General features: G+C 41.7%; 1 protein-coding gene across 1 annotated transcript in view; it reads left to right on the top strand.

Moving 5' to 3' along the window:
* LOC135549408 (rab effector Noc2-like) overlaps positions 1-19,407 on the top strand; it is a 59,686-nt gene extending 40,279 nt beyond the window's left edge. The window contains exons 7-10 of the mRNA XM_064979381.1: positions 4,296-4,467; positions 15,581-15,685; positions 15,932-16,087; positions 19,394-19,407. Of these exons, the coding sequence (XP_064835453.1) occupies positions 4,296-4,467; positions 15,581-15,685; positions 15,932-16,087; positions 19,394-19,407 (447 nt within the window). The remainder of the gene's footprint in view (positions 1-4,295; positions 4,468-15,580; positions 15,686-15,931; positions 16,088-19,393) is intronic.
* Positions 19,408-22,684: the final 3,277 nt, after the last annotated feature.

Here is a 22,684-nt window from a genome sequence, read left to right as displayed (position 1 = left end):
CAAGTCAACAAACAGATTACCAACCATTTTGAATCTCACCATACCCTCTCTGCTCGGCAATCTGGTTTCAGAGCTGGTCATGGGTGCACCTCAGCCACGCTCAAGGTCCTAAACGATATCTTAACCGCCATCGATAAGAAACATTACTGTGCAGCAGTATTCATTGATCTGGCCAAGGATTTCGACTCTATCAATCACCACATCCTCATCGGCAGATTCGACAGCCTTGGTTTCTCAAATGATTGCCTCGCCTGGTTCACCAACGACTCTGATAGAGTTCAGTGTGTCAAATTGGAGGGTCTGTTGTCCGGACCTCTGGTAGTCTCTATGGAGGTGCCACAGGGTTCAATTCTTGGACCGACTCTCTTCTCTGTATACATCAATGATGTCGCTCTTGCTGCTGGTGAGTCTCTGATCCACCTCTACGCAGACGACACCATTCTGTATACTTCTGGCCCTTCTTTGGACACTGTGTTAACAACCCTCCAGGCAAGCTTCAATGCCATAGAACTCTCCTTCTGTGGCCTCCAATTGCTCTTAAATACAAGTAAAACTAAATGCATGCTCTTCAACCGATCGCTGCCTGCACCTGCCTGCCTGTCCAACATCACTACTCTGGATGGCTCTGACTGCGTGGACAACTACAAATAGGTGTCTGGTTAGACTGTAAACTCTCCTTCCAGACCCACATCAAACATCTCCAATCCAAAGTTAAATCTAGAATTGGCTTCCTATTTCACAACAAAGCATCCTTCACTCATGCTGCCAAACATACCCTTGTATAACTGACCATCATACCAATCCTCGACTTCGGCGATGTGATTTATAAAATAGCCTCCAATACCCTACTCAACAAATTGGATGCAGTCTATCACAGTGCCATCCATTTTGTCACCAAAGCCCCATATACTACCCACCATTGCGACCTGTATGCTCTCGTTGGCTGGCCCTCGCTTCATACTCGTCGCCAAACCCACTGGCTCCATGTCATCTACAAAACCCTGCTAGGTGAAGTCCCCCCTTATCTCAGCTCGCTGGTCACCATAGCATCACCCACCTGTAGCACGCGCTCCAGCAGGTATATCTCTCTGGTCACTCCCAAAACCAATTCTTTCTTTGGCCGCCTCTCCTTCCAGTTCTCTGCTGCTAATGACTGGAACGAACTACAAAAATCTCTGAAACTGGAAACACTTATCTCCCTCACTAGCTTTAAGCACCAGCTGTCAGAGCAGCTCACAGATTACTGCAACTGTACATAGCCCATCTATAATTTAGCCCAAACAACTACCTTTCCCTACTGTATTTAATTTAATTTATTTAGCTCCTTTGCACCCCATTATTTGTATTTCTACTTTGCACATTCTTCCACTGCAAATCTACCATTCCAGTGTTTTAATTGCTAGATTGTATTTACATTGCCACCATGGCCTTTTTTGCCTTTACCTCCCTTATCTCACCTCATTTGCTTACATCGTATATAGACTTGTTTCTACTTTATTATTGACTGTATGTTTGTTTTACTCCATGTGTAACTCTGTGTTGTTGTATGTGTCGAACTGCTTTGCTTTATCTTGGCCAGGTCGCAATTGTAAATGAGAACTTGTTCTCAACTTGCCTACCTGGTTAAATAAAGGTGAAATAAATAAAAAATAAAATACATATATTATTTTTTATATTTATTCAACTAGGCAAGTCAGTTAAAGAACAAATTCTGAGAATTGACTACCAAATTGCGAGTCATAATTCCCATGACACCTAGCAAAATCTGAAAAAGCGGTTCCTTCATTCATTTATTCCATAGGATATTTTTTAGATTCACTAAATAAGGTCTGTGTTTCGTGTAGGCTTACACCACCTTGCCAATTTTATAATTGTGTAGATATCCATAGGACAAGATAACTCTGATCAATATTGGCTAAATATAAGCGAAGATCATTTTTTTATAGAGTGGATTTATGAAAACATGTAACATACCTTTCACTATTACAATCCTGCTGCTGCCACCCCTCAATCAGACTGCTCTATCAAATATCAAATCATAGACTTAACTATAATAAACACACAGAAATACGAGCCTTAGGTCAAATCCGGGAAACTATCACCTTGAGAAAAAAAAAGTTTATTCCGTTCCGTATTTTATCTAACGGGTGGCATCCATGAGTCTAAATATTCCTGTTACATTGCACAACCTTCAATGTTATGTCATAATTACGTAAAATTCTGGCAAATTAGTTCGCAAAGAGCCAGGCGGCCCAAACTGTTGCATATACCCTGACTCAGCGTGCAATGAACGCAAGAGGTGACACAATTTCACCTGGCCTGCTAACCTGGATTTCTTTTAGCTAAATATGCAGGTTTAAAAATATACACTTGTGTATTGATTTTAAGAAAGGCATTGATGTTTATGGTTAACTACACATTGGAGCAACGACAGTCATTGATTGATTGTTTTTTTATAAGATAAGTTTAATGCTAACTAGCAACTTTCCTTGGCTTACTGCATTCGCGTAATAGGCAGGCTCCTCATGGAGTGCAATGTAATCAGGTGGTTAGAGCGTTGGACTAGTTAACTGTAAGGTTGCAAGATTGGATCCCCCGAGCTGACAAGGTAAAACTCTTGACGTTCTGCGCCTGAACGAGGCATTTAACCCACCGTTCTTAGGCCGTCATTGAAAATAAGAATGTTTTCTTAACTGGCTTGCCTAGTTAAAAGAGGTGTATTATTTTTTTTAATTAAAATCGGCCAAATCGGCACCTAAAAATACCAATTTCCGATTGTAATGAAAACTTGAAATCGGCCCTAATTAATCGGCCATTCCGATTAATCGGTCAACCTCTAGTGCTAACGGCCCAGTACATCACTGGGGCCAAGCTCTCTGCCATCCAGGACTTTTATACCAGGCGTGTAATAGGAAGTCCCTAAAAATTGTCAAAGACTCCAGCCACCCTAGTCATAGACTGTTCCCTCTGCTACCACACGGCAAACAGTACCAGAGCGCCAAGTGTAGGTCCAAGTGGCTTCTAAACAGCTTCTACCACCAAGCATTAAGATTCATGAACACCTAATCAAATGGCTACCCAGAATATTTGCATTGTCCCCCCTTTGACACCACTGCTACTCTCTGTTGTTATCATCTATGCATAGTCACTAATAACTCTACCCACATGCACATATTGCCTCAACTAACCAGTGCCCCCACACATTGACTCTGTATATATATATATATATATATATTTTTTAAACTGCATTGATGATTAGGGGCTCTTAAATAAGCATTTCACTGTAAGGTACAACAGGTACACCTGTTGTATTCGGCGCATGTGACTAATACAATTTGATTTGATTTTATTTGAAATTGAAGTGCAGGGTTCAAAGAAATACAGTTTAACCCTTATTTACTAGAAAACAGTTCTCTAACCTTTCATTTGAGCTCCATGGTCATCCAAGAATTTGAATCTTAATGTGGAGCTTGAGCAGTACCTGTCATTCATCACCATTGGCCATGGTTGCCATGCAATTGCATCATTTATTTCAGAATCTGACTTGATAGTTTGAGTAAAAAATGATATTCTGGATTACTGACTATAGGTTATGAGGGAAAAAGGCATTTGTTTTCAATTCAGTACACTGTACTTGAGTTGTATATACATTTTCCCCAAAGTGGAAGCCAGAATGAGAACATCATTTTTGGAATGCCTACTTCTTCTTGCTGATTTTCAGGGGGTTTCGGGGAGCTTACTTGCTGATGCAAATGTGAAAATGTTGCCTTCCTGATAAAATGTGATAATGCAGTGGGCCGGCAGAAATGAGGAAAGTGTTTCCGGCTGGGAGGTGGCACTTGCCAACTCTGGAGCAGCTGCTATCGGCCCTGACATTTTAGTGCCTGCTGTCCATTAGTGCCCACAGCACTAAACCTAGTGAGCCTAGCGCCCACCACCAGTTTGTTAGCATGCTTATGTCAGGAGACTGTCAATGCTTCTCCAGACAGGACTGTTGTGGCCTATGGGACATTGCTTTTAGACCAATCTGTCTTTTTGAAATTATAGTTATTGTCCTTTTGGGTATGCATGGAAAAACGGTCATTTTTTATGTTTAATATACTATATGAAAATTTCACATTTTCAATGTTTGTCTGATGTGAGGTTGCGCCTCACAATTTGTAAACCAGGGCCACGTTCGGTTTCCAGGAAACTGGAGAAAACTTATGAAAACTGAAAAAGTACTACTTGAACTAGTAGAAACACATACATTTGTTCTCAAAACTGATGACAACCTTTCGGTATGTGTTATCTAGGTGTGGAAGCGCTCTGGAGCCTGGTTCTACAAGTTCATGCCCAAGTACGTGTACCCTGGGAAGGAGGGGCCTAGTGGTGCTCCTCTGGGACTGCGAGGAGCCAATGGAGGAGGGCAGAAGATGGCCAGGGGTTCCACTGTCAGCCGCACCTACACATGGGCACACAGCAAAGGTCAGTCAGTCACTCCCCATGTCCACTGTAATGCAGTTATTCCTTATTTGGAATAGTTTAAAATGGGTACATTTGGTGTCCTGTTGCAGCTTCTTTTGAGACATGCTTGACATAAAAAAAACATCAGTTCTTTATAAGACAGAAATTCATCATGATTTCAGTTTGTTTTTGTAAAGTTACAAAACAGTGACATAGAGATGACCTTAGATTTTAGAATACTCTCTAAGTCCATGTTTGATTAGGATGAAGCTTCACTGGGTGTGTCCGAAAACTCATACTATTAGTAGGCTTTTTGGGCAGTAAAGAAAAGAGCATAATAGTATGTGAAATTGTTACAAATTAGTACATTAAATGCGAGGATGTCATATTTATTTAAGTTTTCATTTAGCATAAATTCGCTGCACACTATTGAGGAAAATAATTGTATTTTACTGCACACGTGTTTGACAAAAGCTGATAATTGGATCAAGGGGATGGGCTGTGCTTTAATGAACGAATGGTGTGGAACAACCAAATTGCACTAAAGATAATGCCTTCTTTGCATGGATTAGCTTAGTATGTTGTTTTGTTGCTTACATACATTTTTACTGAATAGTATGTTCTCTAAATAGTGTTTAGTATGGTTAGTACATAGTATACATTGAGTGTACAAAACAGTGCTCTTTCCATGACACTGACGAGCTGAATCCAGCTGAAAGCTATGATCCCTTATTGATGTAATTTGTTAAATCCACTTCAATCATTTCGATAAAGTAGAGGAGACAGGTTAAAGAAGGATTTCTAAGCCTTGAAACAATTGAGACATGGATTGTGTATGTGTGCCATTCGTATGTTCCAGACACACCAGTTTGAGTGTGTCAAGAACTGCAATGCTGCTGGGTTTCCCTTGCGTATCAAGAATTGTTCACCACCCAATGGACATCCAGTCAACTCCTCATTGTGTTGTTTTACTCTCACAGTTTTAGAGAAGCAAGGTTAAGAAATGTTTGTTATGATATGTGTGGGCTGCTTCAGGTCCAATATCTCCTCCCTACAAGGGAAGGTGAATCCAGATCATTGTTGCCATTTATCTTCAGTTGTCAAATCTGATAACATGACAATGGTAACAGGGAGATGCATCATCATCACTGTCTATTGTTTCTGTGGCGCTACAGTATAACCCATGATATATATTATCTGCAGTTGTGCTTTGGATGCACCTTACAATCACTATAGCGTTTTGATTAAAAGGTGGAAACTTACTCTCACAGCTTTATAACCAACAAGGTCAAAAGTATCATCGCCTTAGAATGCAAGTCTCCCTTTCTAAAGGCCTTATCTATGTTCTCTATGGAGTTTCTCAGGGCCAAGATCCTCATCTCTGATGTTGAATGGCTAGCTGGGGGCCTCTGAGCTCCATTATGCCACATATTTGCTATGAGTCACCTGTGGGATGAACAAACAGCCTTTGATGCAAGGCCACAGATGTGTTTCTGACTGTCCTCCTAAGCTATTCTAAAAGTGTTTGTCGCTGCATTTTCCTCAATAGATATGTGAGCGTCTCCTCTGTTTATTCTCTATCACAAGGCCATAACTGAAGCCTTGTATTTATTGAATCCTGAGCGAAAAACATCTGTCTGAGCTTAGCGTATATCACCCTGAGTTTGGAAAGCAGTTAGTGCCATTTTAGATTTAGATTTCAACATTCTGTAAGCCTGAAGGGCAACATGTGTTTAAATTTGGCATTAATATGTCTGGTGCTTGCTTTCTGACATTGAATTCTTGTTCTCAAACCTTTGCATACATGTATGTTAATTGGCCCCAAATTGAAAGTGAGGTGACGCCCCTCAGACCACCTCTTAAACTGCATCATATGTATGACCGCATCTTGAAAGAGAAAGAAAACCCACTGCATTATTGCCAGGACTGGTCCATTAATAAAGATAAAATTGATGTCAAATACTACCTGAAATATCGAGCAGCTGGTTGCAAATTGCTTAACCCTTTTAAAAAGAGCGAGCACAAAAGAACGATTTATGCTAAATAAATTGGGTGTAACACGGTAAAACCCAACGATCTGTTATTCTTGATTCAATGAAGTAGTTCAGTGTGTGTGTGTGTGTTGTGCACGTTGTGCGTGTGTGCTGCATAGCACACTCCCTGTACCTTGTGTGTTTGTGCATATCCTGTATAGTTCAATACACGTGTGTGTGTGTGTGTGTGTGTGTGTGTGTGTGTGTGTGTGTGTGTGTGTGTGTGTGTGTGTGTGTGTGTGTGTGTGTGTGTGTGTGTGTGTGTGTGTGTGTGTGTGTGTGTGTGTGTGTGTGTGTGTGTGTGTGTGTGTGTGTTTTTATGTATACTGTAGGTCACTACACATCTACCTGTCAGGGTGTGGACCTGTGGGATTTTTAAGGGGATTTCTATAAAGTCTCCCTTCATGGGACTGAGAAAAAAAATGTTTTAAAGCTACTTTCCTACTATTCTACACATTTTTCCATGGGGCGGAGAGAACATTTAACCGTTTTAAAGATAGTTCCCTGCAATTTCACACATTTTGCCATAGCTTATGCTGTGTTATTATGCTATCTGAGTGACTCAAACATAACAAAATCATTGAGGGCCCCATGCCAAGACATTTTGGGAATTTTTGATTCTCTGACTGTCTAGTTTTTTAAATTGTTGATTGTTAGTTCTGAATTATGATCTTATTTAAACATACAGTATATATAGTTCTGTTATCTTTTCAACATACTTTATATATGTTTTTTGTTGTTTTACGTTTACACTGCCAACTTTTTAACATCACGAAAAATATAATCATATCTTTTTAAAATATATTTATTGGAGTGGCAGCAACGATTTAGCACCAGCGGCTTGCCACTGCTAAATGAATATAGGGGAAACACTGAAATATAATCATTACAATATGAATCATACACCCAGTATATTAATATTTGAGAGAGTATTAACAATCTGTCTACTGTTATTTCACATTACAGACAAACTAGGTTACCAAACAGTCATCTTTTCATCAGCACTTCAGAAGACACTGCACACGCACACATTACATAGCATTACACATTTCACATTACATCATATAGCATGAGCTATGGGCTTGTCATGTTTGGGCCCGCTTCACCTGTGCTTTCCAATAGTCCAGGCTGAGTCATGGTCAGCCATTGTGGTCCCAACAAAAAGCACGGGTGGGATCAGATGGTGCAGGCAGTTCCGGCTGTGACCTGTGTGCACCGTGGTCAACCGCCTCGGTGCAGGTGAGCGGATACAGAGCTGCAGAGGCAGGGGAGGGCTCACCGCGAAACAATCTGGACACAGAAGGTGTAAAAGCTGATCTGAGTATAGTTTTTAGGAGCTAAGGAAGCACGCAGAGTAACACCACACTGTGTCAGCGGAAGGTACAAGGGGACTCTGCAGGGGTGTAGTACTGTAAGTACAACATTTTTGTATCGCAAAATAATTGTGCAAAGAGCAAAAACTATTTTTTTTAATTTATTTTTTTATTTAATACAAAAAACACAAGGAAGGGGTAACATTAAAGTATTAGAACATGAAGGACAAACAATATAGCATCAAGAGCAAAAAATTACTATAAACCTCATTCTGTCAGCATGATTTGATTTGAGTGATTGGAGTGACTCTTATGAACTATAAAGCCACGAATAAGATTTTTGAACCACATGTATTTTTTGGGTTGGGATTGATGGGCTTTTGTGATTCAGTCTTCCCACATCCATAGTGGTGATTTCCATGCATTTACCTCTATATGCTACTTATCTAGTGCATCTATAACACACAAATGGAATTCTGAACCAATTCCTGCCTTGTTTTGTGAGCGGGCATGCACTGATATCGCTCCCTACCTCTCTTCCTAGTCATGAAGGGCTCTCATCAGGGAAGTGTGAGATTGAGCAATGAGAGCACTGGTCTGGCCTCAGTCCTATTTCCAGCTTTAGGTGGAGCCTTGTGGCTGTTGCACAGCATGGAGAGACACTGGGCTCTAAAGATAGGGAGATGATTCACTGTCTAATGACTGTCTCGGCTCATTAAAATATCCACCAGTTTAGAACACTTAGAATACAGAGGATTCTGTGTTTGGATGACGGGTTTGTTTTACTTACGATGCTTTGTGTGGGTGGATGCTTCAACCATTTTTTTTGTTTGTTTGTGAGTCGTGTGCGTGTTCATGTATTAATCAACCTTTTCTTTTACGAGGCACGAAACCAGTCATTTTTCTAACCACAACCATGTCCAAATAGCATCTTGCTTATTATTCATTGACCTGTGTTGTTTCGAATCGGCCATAGATAAAGATATTGTGCTTGACCTCGCCCCACCTATCTAGATGAATGGTGTGAGTCCCAAATGTCACCCTCTTCCCTATATAGTGCACTTTATAGGAAATAGAGTGCCATTTGAGATGCAGCCTTATTGTCTGGGGCTACATTACGGTTGGCTCCGACTATCTATCAGCTCTTCCTCCATGGTGAAATGCCCCAAGATCATTTGAATTAATTTCCCTGGGTTAATCAGAGATCATTTATGTAAATTCCCAAAATGGGTTTCATTAGTGTGCCTGAAATTCTGTATTTGGCTGTGCTAACCGAGTAAAGATCATAATATCCCGCTATTGATGAATTTATAGAAGGCAATGGGTGGTTATTTTAGGATGGAGGGATGCTGGGTTGACATGGAGGGAGAGGGAGGGTTGCTCTGTCTCTGGATAATATCTTTTGGATCTCCATTCAGTCAAAGGTTGAAATGGGAAATGCCCTCTTCTCTGTTGAGGGAGATTTACCACCACAAACCGATGCTGGCACTAAAGCTGCACTCAAAGAGCTGTATAGGGCCATAAGCAAACAAGAAAATACAAATGCACATACAGAGCCAGCGTTCCTAGTGTCTGGTGACTTTTTTTTACCAGCATGTCACCTGTGCAACTAAAAGCAAAAAAACACTTCATCACTTTTACTCCACACACCGAAACTCATACAAATCTCTCCCTCGCTCTCCATTTGGCAAATCTGACCAAATCAAACTATCCTCCTGCTTACAAGCAAAATCTCAAAGAGGAAGCACCAGTGACACGCTCAATATGAAAGTGGTCCGATGAAGCAGATGCTAAGCTACAGGACTGTTTCGCTAGCACAGACTGGAATATGTTCTGGGATTCATCCGATAACATGGAGGAGTTTACCACATCAGTCAGCGGCTTCATTAATAAGTGCATCGACGACGTCATTCACGTCATGACCGTACGTACATATCACAACTGAACTAAAGGCTAGAGCTGCTGCTTTCAAGGAGCGGGACACTAATCCAGACGCTTATAATAAATCCCATTATGACCTCCAATTAGCCATCAAACTGTCAATACAGGACTAAAACATTGGCCCCCCAAAAATGTGTTGTCTGGTAAAAAATCTGAGTGGCTGGTAGATATTTTTTTAAATCTACCTTCCACTGTGGCTGGTTGACAAACAAGTTAGTTTCAGGCCCGGAACAGGACCCTGAACAGCTTCTACCCCCCGGCCATAAGACTGCTAAATAGTTAGTCCGAGTAGCTATTGGTTAACTATTTAACTATCTGCATTGACCCTTTTTGCAACTCTTTTGACTCATCACATAGCCACTGCTATGTCACTTTAGGGATAAAGTGCCTAGTCGCTTTATCCCTACGTATATGTAAATATCTACATCAATTTCCTCGTTCCCCAGCACAATGACTCGGTACTGGTACCCCGTGTATACAGCCAAGTTATCCGTTACTCATTGTGTCAGTATTTCACTGTTAGTCTACTTCTGTTGTTTACGAAGCATGTGACAAATACATTTAGATTTGATCTTGATTCAGGTCTTTTTAATCAAGTGGACCTGTCCCACATCCATTCTCCTTTTACCATACATCTGTTCTGTTTTAAAGCTATCGGTAACAGTGATTTTAAATGACAAAACTGTACAATCTCCTTGGCTTTGTCTATAGCTTTAATAGTAAAGAAGGTTCTAAGTCAATGGCTTTGTATACCATTGCACAGAAGAATTCTATAACCCTGCCACTGCATGTCATCATGACCATCAATTAAATGTGCTTTCATTGACTTGGGTGACAATCTCCCCATTCCCACTAACAGGATGAATCTCTCGTACTAAGTGATGTGCCTGAATACTAAGTGATGTGCCTGAATACTAAGTGATGTGCCTGAATACTAAGTGATGTGCCTGAATACTAAGTGATGTGCCTGAATACTAAGTGATGTGCCTGAATACTAAGTGATGTGCCTGAATACTAAGTGATGTGCCTGAATACTAAGTGCTCCATTTGGCAACTAAAAAGGGAGGCATTTCAATCTGTAATTCAGGATAAAACGCTGCATAAATTCACACTGTGTGTTTTCCTACTCCGACACCCATTTAAACATCACGCTTTGAAGATGATGATAAATATTGAAAAAACGCCAATGAACATTCCTTGCCCGTGAGTTGTGCTTAAAACGAGCTGTTCAGAGGTATGAGTCATATTCGAAGTGGACAAGATCAATTGAAATTAGAGATCTCGCTCTTGCTCCCTCTCTCTCTTTGGAGACCCCAGGTTTCTGCATGATAAGTGGTAGAGATAGCCAGCCTGCCGGTGATGCTACCAATCATTCAACAGGGCCTTCCAAATTGGCTCACAGAGACAGGGAGAAATAAGAAAACTTGACAGAACAACCACGCTTTTAACGCAGACGCCATCTGTGGCGTAGGCTCGAGACGGTGACTCTTAAAAATGTTTATTTGGCCAAATGTCTTCCGAGGTAGATTTTATTTTTATGATGGAGAGGGTAACACCACTTTCCTAGTCAGACCTCAACGTGACCCATGCGCTTTATTGTGTTTGTTCAAATGAAGCGCTAAAATGGCTGCCGTGTGCATTCCCACAGTACTGCAGGTGCAATACACATACTGTACTACTGGATGAAGACTTACCACTATACCATATAGTGTCATTAGATCTTATGAAATATGCCTCAGTTTTGTCATCACTGTCATGGAAAATAACTGAATGTCAGTGTATAGGTCTTGAAAGCATTTTTTCAAAAGAATGGTCAGCAACGTGCCAGATTTGTTGTAATGCTGACAAATTATGTTGAAGTACATCACATATAACAACACATTTCACTGCACCTCTCCGGTGTGTGTGACAATACATATTTTTGTCTATTTTTTTATACTAGCAAACAACCTACACAAATAGTGCTGTTCAATCTGTTAGTTAGAATGACATGTTAAATCTTGACCTCTATCTAAGAAGTCTGTCATTTGTATTTGGCGCCATCTACTCCATCAGGCAAATTTATTTATAAAGCTCTTCTTACATCAGCTGATGTCACAAAATGCTGTACAGAAACCCAGCCTAAAACCCCAAACAATGCAGGTGTAGAAGCACGGTGGCTAGGAAAATCTCCCTAGAACCAGGCTATGAGGGGTGGCCAGTCCTCTTCTGACTGTGCCGGATGGAGATTATAACAGAACATGGCCACACAGTCATGAACACCTCAGTCTCCACACAGTCATGAACACCTCAGTCATGCCTCACTCACATTCTTGCCCTTCGCTGTGTGACTGAGTCACACAAACACATTGTACTCACTGAGACCGCTGACTGCATTACACAACCACACTAGCTATGACATTTATTTTATTTTTTAACCTCTATTTAACTAGGTAAGTCAGTTGAGAACAAATTCTTATTTTCAATGACGGCCTACGAACAGTGGGTTAACTGCCTTGTTCAGGGGCAGAACGACAGATGTTTACCTTGTCAGCTCAGGGATTTGAATTTGCAACCTTTCGGTTACTAGTCCAACACTCGAACCACTAGGCTACCTGCCGCCCCACATCTGAATCGGGAAGTCAAATAATTGAAACCAGAGTGTCTCCTCCAGTGAAGCCATTACTCTTCATTTGGTTAGTTTGCCACCGCTGTTGATTGGTTGTTTAATGAGATGGGAGGAGCATTAAGCCAACAGCAACAAGCATGTAGAGAGCGAGCAAAATGACACTGGTTTCCCTTTTTTCATTGTATTTTTTTAAGGAGACACTCGTATTTTTCAAATTTTATAGGGATAGATAGTTGTGTGAGTGAGGGGTGTAGGTTGAATGAGCCATATAGGTAAGAGCAGTGGGATTAGTTTGCACGCTAACCTGTACTCAATATGTGCTGCAGGCAGCATTACCCACTAGACCAGCCAGAGGCTCTCCTTATTTCCTTTTAGCTTATTGCTGTGCAGCTCTGTGTTTTTAGGTGAATGATGTTTACCTCTGCACCCCAAATGTTTGTTGGCACAATAAGGGTGGAGAAAAGTACAGAGTCAATTACTTGGCAACTCCTCTGGATGTAGTTTTGGAGTTGAGTGCCTTGCTCAAGGGCACAATGGAAGGAAATTGCACATATGCTGCACATTACGATGGTATCCTCAGAGAATTGCTGTCGAGCAGCAAGATGTACTGGAAATAAAAACCTAAATATAGGTCTTCACATTTAATGGCTGAAATATGCCTTTTAGATCTGGCTGTCTGTAATCCTCTAGAACACTAGAAAACTTGGATTCAAAAGGTCCTTGAGGCTTAGGCTGTATGAAGTGGTGATTGCATGGCACAATCTGAAGTTGAGAACTTTACATTTTCCACTCCAACAGTAACTCTTTTCCCCACTTGATCCGCGCAGTCGTTTTGGTTTGGGGAAAGTTGAAAAGCCAAAACCCGCACTCATATTCACCTCTATAGCTGCCTGCCTGCGGAGCTGACACAGTTTGGGCTGGTGCGGGAGGGAATCGCGTGAGTCAGCAATGACATAGAAGTCGCTGCTCCCTTGGCCGTATTCATTAGACCAGATTGAAGAGCCGGGTGGTATTTCACAGGGAGCATGAGAAAGGAGTGAGTGAGTGAGTGAGTGAGTGAGTGAGTGAGTGAGTGTGTGTGTACAATAGGTGCATGCGTATGACAGTGTGGGTTTGTGGCTGCACCTGTGTATATGCAAGTCAATATGAATGTGTGAATGTGTGTGTATAAATGAAGGAGACTGTTTCTTTGGAGAGAGAGCGAGAGAGAGGAGGGGTGGTGTGTAGCACACACTCAGTCCTTGCACTGCCAGCCTCCCTGCCTGATTGAAACCACGGCAGATGGGCTGTGAAAAATTGGAAGGCAGACCCGCACCGGTCTTCCCGTATTTTTTTATTTCTCTCTCACCTTTAGAAAAAATCATAATTTGCAGACTGGCCTCAGGCCACTGATCAGGGCCAGTGTGGGGTGATGCAATGGCGAGGGCCAGAGTGGCGCAGACTTGGTTAGGTGCCCTTACACCCCTGCCTAACTCCTAAATTGCCCCAGCACACCCCGAAGCACAGGGGATTATGCAACTTGCTCTCTGAAAGCCATTGGTTTACGTTTGAATCAGATTCAGTTTCTTTCTCTGGCTGCCATGTGTCATTTACGATACTGCAGCTAGCATGATGTGGTTGTTGAACTAGACCAATAGAAGGTCTAGACCAATAGAATTAACTAGACCAATAGAAGGTCCCAGCAGAGCGAGATCTTGTCTTTGTGCTATGATAATGGTTTATGATTATATTTGCATGATAATTGGAACCCCTCTTCAGGTCATACAGAGGCACCTGCAGTTGGATAACTAGGGCTGGGCAGTATACCATATTTTAAGATATACCGGTATTGATGCACGGACCGGTTTGGGATTTTACTTTACCTTCTTTAACGGTATTTGAATGTTTGGTTTGTTAAATGTGATACGCCATGTGTAAAGTACATTTTTATTTTACTTGAGTCATCTCTCTCCACGCTCTCTCTCTCTCTCTCACCATGCCGCTTCCACACAGACCTAGCCCAGCCCTCTGTCACTCAAGGAGTGCATTTGTTGTTCCTCAACCACACGACACTTGTGTTCAGTGTGCTTGGTCAATGCAGCACATGCAACAATGTTGATGGCAACGATACTGTTTTAACTTTTCTTCTTAATATAAATCCACTAGCGTTATATAATTACAATATTAGTTTGTTTCTTACATCTGCAAACAGCTAGTTTATCTTTTCTTTGCAAGTTTGGCCTAAATCTTGTTAGCCACTAATGCTAATCCTAATCGCTTGCTAGCCAATAAATGTACTGAGTCAGAGCAAACGTAAATTGGCTATACAGCATGATAATACCAGTGATGGTGTAGACCTAAATTGGCATGTTGTTTATGAAACAGTGTCTTCTAAATCAAAGAGGAATATGCAAAGCACGCTTATGTTAGCTACATGAAGTAGCTAGGAGAAAACATTTAATGTAGCCAACGATTATAGGGTCCTCTAGGAAACACTTCTCAACACTTTGGTTCCTACCATGTCACAATAACACCTCCCTGGTATTTTCATTCGTTGTCAAGTCAAACAACACTGTATTCAAAGTGCCCACTATTATATTCTAACTATAGAACTAGAATAGTCATTCTATTTCCATGATTCCAACAGTTGCTCGATATCGCAATTGCAACATTTGATTAAAAATAAGGCCTAGATTGTTTGCCCATATCGTGCAGACCTATGTGGCAGTATGGAAATTATCTCATATGAGTGCAGGAAATGCAGAAACTGATGAAAATTCTGATTTTTTTTGGGGGGGGGGGGGTTGATGTTAAATTGAACAGTATAAAGCAATAAGAATGGCGAAAGACCTGTTGAATTCACTTAGAATGTATGTGTTGCCACCCTAGGGTCACGCACTACTCATAAAGCAAATTTAGAACTTTTATTGGTCAAAAACATAAAATACCTTCATTTTTTATTTTTTATACTGTGATATAATATTTTGCCCATATCGCCCAGCCCTATGAATAACGCCCATAACTTCTGAATTAACACGTTAATGCCATTATGGGGTGACACTTGGCTGTACCTTTTTAACATATTTTTTTTCATTTACACATGGTCTATATTGTAGGAGAATCACCTAGTCACTTCGTCAAGAGGTTCAGATCTCTTGATATAAGAGCTAAGGTGTTGTGTTGTTTTTATGTGATAACTACTGGTCTTATAATCCCCTATTGACGTGCCCTCTTGTCTTGTCTCTTCTGTGTGTCTGCAGTGGTGTCTAGTGGCAGCGACAGTGAGTCGGACCACAGTGAGGGAAGCGTGAAGAGCAAGGTGTCCAGCCAGGGTCTCCCTGAGGGCAAGCAGCGTACTGACTCAGGTACATCCCTCTGTATACCTCCTCTCTGACCCTGGCACGCATAAGACACCACAAATATACACAATGGAGTAATACAACCTTTGATTTAGAAATTGTATGTGGATAAGACAGTTTTACTTAGAGTGTAAGCCATTGATGAGCTTTATTCTTGAACAATCAATATCAATCACAATGAACAGCAAAACTATTTAACAGTAGGAAATCTTCCAGACTGTGCCTTTTAACCTCCTGTGTGTTTGTCCACAGTGTTCAGTGGGGGGAGGATTGGGACCCCCACAGGGCTGGGTTGGGGACCACAGGGCAGCCTGCTGTCAGAGAGCCTCTCCAGCCTAACCAGCAAGCCCCCCCACAGCACCGCTCCCCCTGAGGACTACGACACAGACCACAACTTCCCCTCCCCCAGTGAGTACACCCAGAACTCAACATTATCTATGTGTCTCCAATGGCTCAGTCGGTTAGACAGAGCATGGTCAGGGTTGTGGAATATGTACTGCATTGGCCATATAGGTGTGGATGAAAGTCCCATATTATACCCAGAGTGGGTTCTAATCCATCAAACCACTCCCTTCCCCCTGTTCTTGTTGACTACTTTCAACGGAACTGACAGGACAAGCTAGATTTAATCAATATGGGAATGCTGTGCGGATCCACATCACCTTTTATTAGGCAAGGTGTTGTTCACACTGCACTGCTTTCACATCTCATAGGCCTAATCAATAAGGGCAGAGGTGAGAGAGTGAATCAGCCCCTGTGTGTTGCCTAACCCTACACACTAGACCAGTATCTAACAAGTCTAGCCTGTTGCAATGCATTGCAAATGAAGAGCTCTGACCGCTTTGGCTGCCATGTCAAGCTGGCCTAGATTGACTCTGTGCAGAGGACTCTTGAGGGGATGTGAGCTCAGAGCAACAGGTGTTGGTGACCAAGAAGGGCACCTGTTTGCGCTCTCCCTTCCATGTTGCGTTCCCAACAATAATGTCTCTAAATTCGGAAGCAGTATGTGCACACCCACCCACCGGAAGAAACCTGAACAGGAGTGCTTACAGAGCTGAACCCCCCTTAGCCCTCTGACAAATGTAAAATGCAAATACTGAGCAAAGCTCCTGTTCTCCATCCCAGGAAGGAAACCCTGTCCTCGGGTGTTCCACCCCCTGTCTCTCTCGGTTTCTGCCAGTGGGTGCGGTGTAATGCCAGTATGGTATCCCCCACCGCTATCCCTGCCCTCCACAGCCAGAACGCCCGCTGGCACAACTCAAGCCCAATTAGGTCTCATTTGCACAGCAATGGTGTCTCGCCAATTTGTGGCTCCCGCTTTTTTAAAGATAACAACTCTCTTTCATGTGCTCACTTGACACATTTGTTGAAAGCGTTGACTTTCCCGACTGTGACCATGCAGAACGTGGAGCCTTAATTTAATTGGGGATTTTAATTTGTATTTTATTTTGTACTTCTCTTGGCCTTCATGCATCCATACAAAGAAAGCAATTTACCACATTTCATACCCTCTTCTTTTATCTGCCCTTTTCCTGTATACTTTTATATCATTAAACGTAAGCGGTACTGTATCACCAACGCCAGCTACCGCCGTCCAGTGCCGTAAACGTGTTGGCTAACTTTGCAGGATAATGACTTCATTTGACTTCAGGGTACAGGGTCGCTCAGTTGGTAGAGCATGGCGCTTGCAACACCGGGGTTGTGGGTTCGATTCCCACAGGGGACCAGTATGAAAATGTATGCACTCACTACTGTCGCTCTGGATCAGAGTGTCTGCTTAATGACAAAATAATTTCATCTACGTGTACTCCGTTAGCCAACTAGCAAAATTACTCCCTCTGCACCACTAAATGGAAAAGGACCCGGAAATCCATCTCTGCCCAATAGTTGGGGATAGACTGCATGGATAATGGTCCACAGTCTTTTTTGTTGTTGTTTCCACTTCTCCCCCTAATACCCCTTCGCTGTAATTGATTGAAAATATGAATGTCATTTATATACATATGTGGACATCAAGGATAGCCCGGGCTGTGTAGAATGCGCCACTGCATGGATTACCTCCAGGGAAGCCGGAGAATGGATTTCTATTTATAAGGCGTTGATTTATGTCGCCTGCGAGCGGCGGGCCGTCATTAATCAGAACATAATGGGGTTTAGCCCTATGCAAGGCGCTGGGACTCCCCTGCTCACTCATTTGTTTTCACTCAACATCGTCCTGTTTCAAGCCACTTAGGGATTAGTCAGAGCAATTACTCATTCCCGCTATTTCTTCATTTGAATCTTATTCATTAGTCTTTATAAGGTAGCAGAACCATTTCATGTGTGTGCATGTTCAATCGAGCTTGAATAGGAACCATTTTTAAGTGTGTTATTATAGTGGAGTTTTGTCTCCAGATTTCCCATTAGATCTTGGTTTTAGCAATTTAATTTAATTCTAATTCTATTCGAGACACTAGCACACTTTCAATCCAGTCTATTTGACTCCCTTTTAGACACAATCTGTATGTTGAAGCTATTCACCATGATATATAGCACTAGACTGGAGTAGCTTTTAATGACGACGACATTTAGCAGACATTGTGTACTTTACTAGGTATATTTACTGGAATCCAAAGCACTGAAGGTGCAAAAGGAGCAATATGAAATGTATTTTTCTATATGGTACTCTTTTTTTTTTTACAAATTAATTTCTACCTCTGATCATTGTAGATGATGCAACCATGGCCAGACTACTGTTCTCGCAAGAATGAATGATGGACATCATAAGATGCTAAGTAAAAAAATAAGAATGTCATCATATCACCCCAAGTAACCATTTCTTAATTCAATCTGTTTTTTTTGTAGTTTTTTGTCACTCTACCCAATGTGAAATCACGCTAGTTGGCTTTGTGTGCGTTCCTTCAATGAAGCCATGAGCCCACGCACAACCTGGGTCTTTATGTTCACATCGCTTTGTTTTGATGTAGTCTTTCAAGCAACTTTTTTTCTGTCATTACCAAGGTAGCCGTGTGCAGCTGTGTGCCAGCTCAACTGGAATTTGAAGCGAGAGAGGGAAAATAACCAATAAGGCTCTTACAGTAGTGTCTGTAAGTCTTTCATTGATTTCCCTGATAGCAGGAGGGAAAATTGCTTGTTGTCGGTCTCTGTGAATAACCCACCCACTTCCCCATGCACCCCAGTCTTATACTTCCAACCATTCTCCACTCCTCCTCTCTCTCCCTCACCCAATTTATCTAATCTACCTTGACATTTCTGAAGTTTGCTGCTATTCTTTTTTTATTTTTTTATTTTCTCTTTTGGCTGAGGTTGTATAATTGCACTTCATTGTGCACTCTTTCGGGAATCATTCCTCACTCTCTGATGCAGAAAACCTGCCACAGTGTTTGAGCAAAGGTTTTCTGAATGAAAAATGACCGGAGGGAGTCGGCACTGAAGAGGAATCGTTTACATACGCACCGCTGCCAGTTCCTGTATACGCTCACCGTTTTAACACAACGTACATGTATGTTGACAGTCTCCCCTTTTCTTTAAGAGCTACCCTAACATTACCTGCAGTTAACCTGATGAGAATAGGAAATGTGCATATTCCACGTGCTGCTCCGTCTTGGTTTAATGAAATGCCCGTTAGTGATCGCGTCTTCCTCAAATGAGCTTACTCAATTAGACGATGCCATACACAGGCTTGATGAAGTGACATTTTTTTCTCCCTGTCAGTTAGCACCGATTGAGCCCATCTAATGAGAACATGGGACTCTGATACAGAAACCTACTGTAGCATTGGAGTCTGCAAGAGATCAAGAGGCTCCAATATGTGATAAATCTCTTATGTGAAATCAGTAGCATTTGCAGAGCTCGGTACAATATGTACCAGGACCCTACTTAACACACTATCAGCGCTAACTGTTCTTGTATGAACTGGAGTACACAAGTCCATTTTACTCTGTTCTTGTCATTAATTACAGTTAATTACACAACAGCCACACAGGAAATCATTGACGTAAATACAATCAAGTTACCGGCTGTGATGCAGAGCTGCTGGCTGATTGAGAACATCATCTTTGTTTTTCTTCATACTACTCATACTTCCTCAAAACCTGTTTGCTAGTACTCTGCCATTTTATAGGCTACTGTATTTGAGTTACATTATTGTTCTAATTTTCTATTGGTTGATTTCAACTCAAGCAAAATGGTGTCGTTCTGCTTGTGATATGCTGTAGACCGGGTCAGAGGTTACACACCCCTTATGTAAGCGCACTATATGGGATTGGTCAATCGCAGGCAGTTTGTTTGGGTCTTGTAGTTGAAGGTTATTGGAGAGATTGGCATTTCAACACCTTTTTAAGGATCCTTCTGTCCTCTGCATAAGATGAGTCATCCACCCTCACCTTTTCCCTTGGCCAGCAACAGTTTCACCTGAAGAGCATCACTAGTCTGACTGATACCGTTCTTCACAACATAACAAAAAGACGTATAATTACCACCTTCTATTCCTGGCCATTGGTATCAGCAACAACTGAACATTAATATGACACTCAGCCTGTGTCCCAAATAGCACCCTGTTCCCTACATAGAGCACTACTTTTGACCCGATCAAAAGTAGTGCACTATATACGTGGCCTCAGTCACCGATGAAAGCAATGATCAACCTGCAATATACGATGTCATTACCTCACTTACATCGCAAGTTTGATATAATTGATTTAACATTTCCAAATGTGCGTCTGCGTAACGTAGCCTCCCCCTACAAAATATCCGATAATGACTCTGATCTGTCAGTTACACTGTTGCGAAATGCTAACATGACACCTCTTTCAGGAATACAAAACACCTCCTCTGCCAAGGATGGGGACGGATGCAACGACTGCCATTTTCTAATACGGGTTGGGGAAGGAGGGGGTGGGTGATGGTGCGGTGGAGGGAGGTGGGGGCAGTCATTTGGCAAACATAATTAATAACACTCCAGTCTCCCCTGATTAGCTCCAGACAAGGCCTGAATACGAGATGAGGACTGGCTATGGAGAGTCTGCTGGAGATTTGCCCAGGGACCGATGATGTGTTACTCCGACCTAATGATTATTCTAGGAGGCATTATGCCTATTGTAGTTTCGGCTTAACATTGGATAAGCATAGAGGCCTATTGGGATGTATTTACAATGTTGCTTGATTTGCTTCATACTGTACCATCTCTACCATTGAGAAACAACAAAAAGATGCCTTTCACCCACTTCTTATGTAAAAAAAATTGGAATTGATACAATTGTTGTAATACACAGTCGAGTCGATGAATTAATCTGCAGACATTAAAATGAGCTAGTATGGGTTTCCATTCAAAATGTATCTTAGGAAATTAATAATTATCTTCCCCCTAAGGGACACAGTCAGACTGCACTGCTGTGTTCAGGCATTCTCCACGGAAGTTCACAATGTCAAGCAATTCCTTCTGCTTTGACAGGCAGTCATGATTGGATGTGGTGAAATAACTTTACAGAACAACTTGAGGGACAGGGAGGTTGATGGGAATACACACTTGGTGTCTCTTGACATTTTGGTCCAGCACTGATGTGGTTCTCTCACTAGCCTGTTCAGTAACTGGCTGTATTAAAGTTGTTGATAAAACAGCTGTAATCGTACTGTGGTGAGTTGCAGAAATTGTGTGGATTAAAAAAGAGCCTTGACCCACATTGTAAATGTTACTAGAGCTCTGCATATTCGTAAACCAAGTAATCTGCACTTTATTATTGATTGTAGGTCTACCTTAACTTATGGTGAGGCGTTGTCTCGCATGAGCGTCTCTCAACAGGAACACAAGTCTAATAGAGTGCTGGGGAGGGGGAGGAGCTCCGCGGACCCTTCGTTTCCGGAAGTGATTTAGCCATTTATTGTAGCCATTTGTGCTCTGTAGTGTTACTAGTTTTCTCGTGTCAATTAACTCATGACATTCCTGGATTACAAATTATAGGAATAAAGTCTAATTTAGACAACAGGCTTAACCTTTTTCAAGGTTACATACAGTTGAAGTTGGAAGTTTACATACACTTAGGTTGGAGTCATTAAACCTCATTTTTCAACCACTCCACAAATTTCTTGTTAACAAACTATAGTTTTGGCAAGTCGGTTAGGACATCTACTTTGTGAATGACACAAGTCATTTTCCCAACAATTGTTTATAGACAGATTATTTCACTTAAAATTCACTGTACCACAATTCCAGTGGGTCAGAAGTTTACATACACTAAATTGACTGTTCCAGAAAATTATGTCATGGCTTTAGAAGCTTCTGATAGGCTAATTGACATCATTTGAGTCAATTGGAGGTGTACCTGTGGATGTATTTCAAGGCCTACCTTCAAACTCAGTGCCTCTTTGCTTGACATCATGGGAAAATCAAAAGAAATCAGCCAAGACCTTAGAAAAAATTGTAGACGTCCACAAGTCTGGGTCATTCTTGGGAGCAATTTCCAAATGCCCAAAGATACCACATTAATATGTACAAACAATAGTACGCAAGTATAAACATCATGGAACCATGTAGCCGTCATACCGCTCAGGAAGGAGACGCGTTCTGTCTCCTAGAGATGAACGTACTTTGGTGCAAACAGTGCAAAACAATCGCAGAACAACAGCAACGGACCTTGTGAAGATGCTGGAGGAAACACAGTAAAACGAGTCCTATATCGACATAACCTGAAAGGAGCGCAAGGAAGAAGCCACTGCTCCAAAACTGCCATAAAAAAGCCAGACATGGGGACAAAGATCATACTTTTTGGAGAAATGGTCTCTGGTCTGATGAAACAAAAATAGAACTGTTTGGCCATAATGACCATCGTTATGTTTGGAGGAAAAAGGGGGAGGCAACCGTGAACCACAGGGGTGGCAGCATCATGTTGTGGGGGTGCTTTGCTGCAGGAGATACTGGTGCACTTCACAAAATAGATGGCATCATGACGATGGAAAATATGTGGAAATATTGAAGCAACATCTCAAGACATCCGTCAGGAAGTTAAA

The sequence above is a fragment of the Oncorhynchus masou genome, chromosome 12 (genome assembly GCF_036934945.1).
Source record: "Oncorhynchus masou masou isolate Uvic2021 chromosome 12, UVic_Omas_1.1, whole genome shotgun sequence".
In the NCBI taxonomy this organism is placed as follows: domain Eukaryota; kingdom Metazoa; phylum Chordata; class Actinopteri; order Salmoniformes; family Salmonidae; genus Oncorhynchus; species Oncorhynchus masou.
The sequence above is the reverse complement of the archived record's forward strand: the minus strand, read 5'-3'. Positions and strand labels throughout refer to the sequence as shown.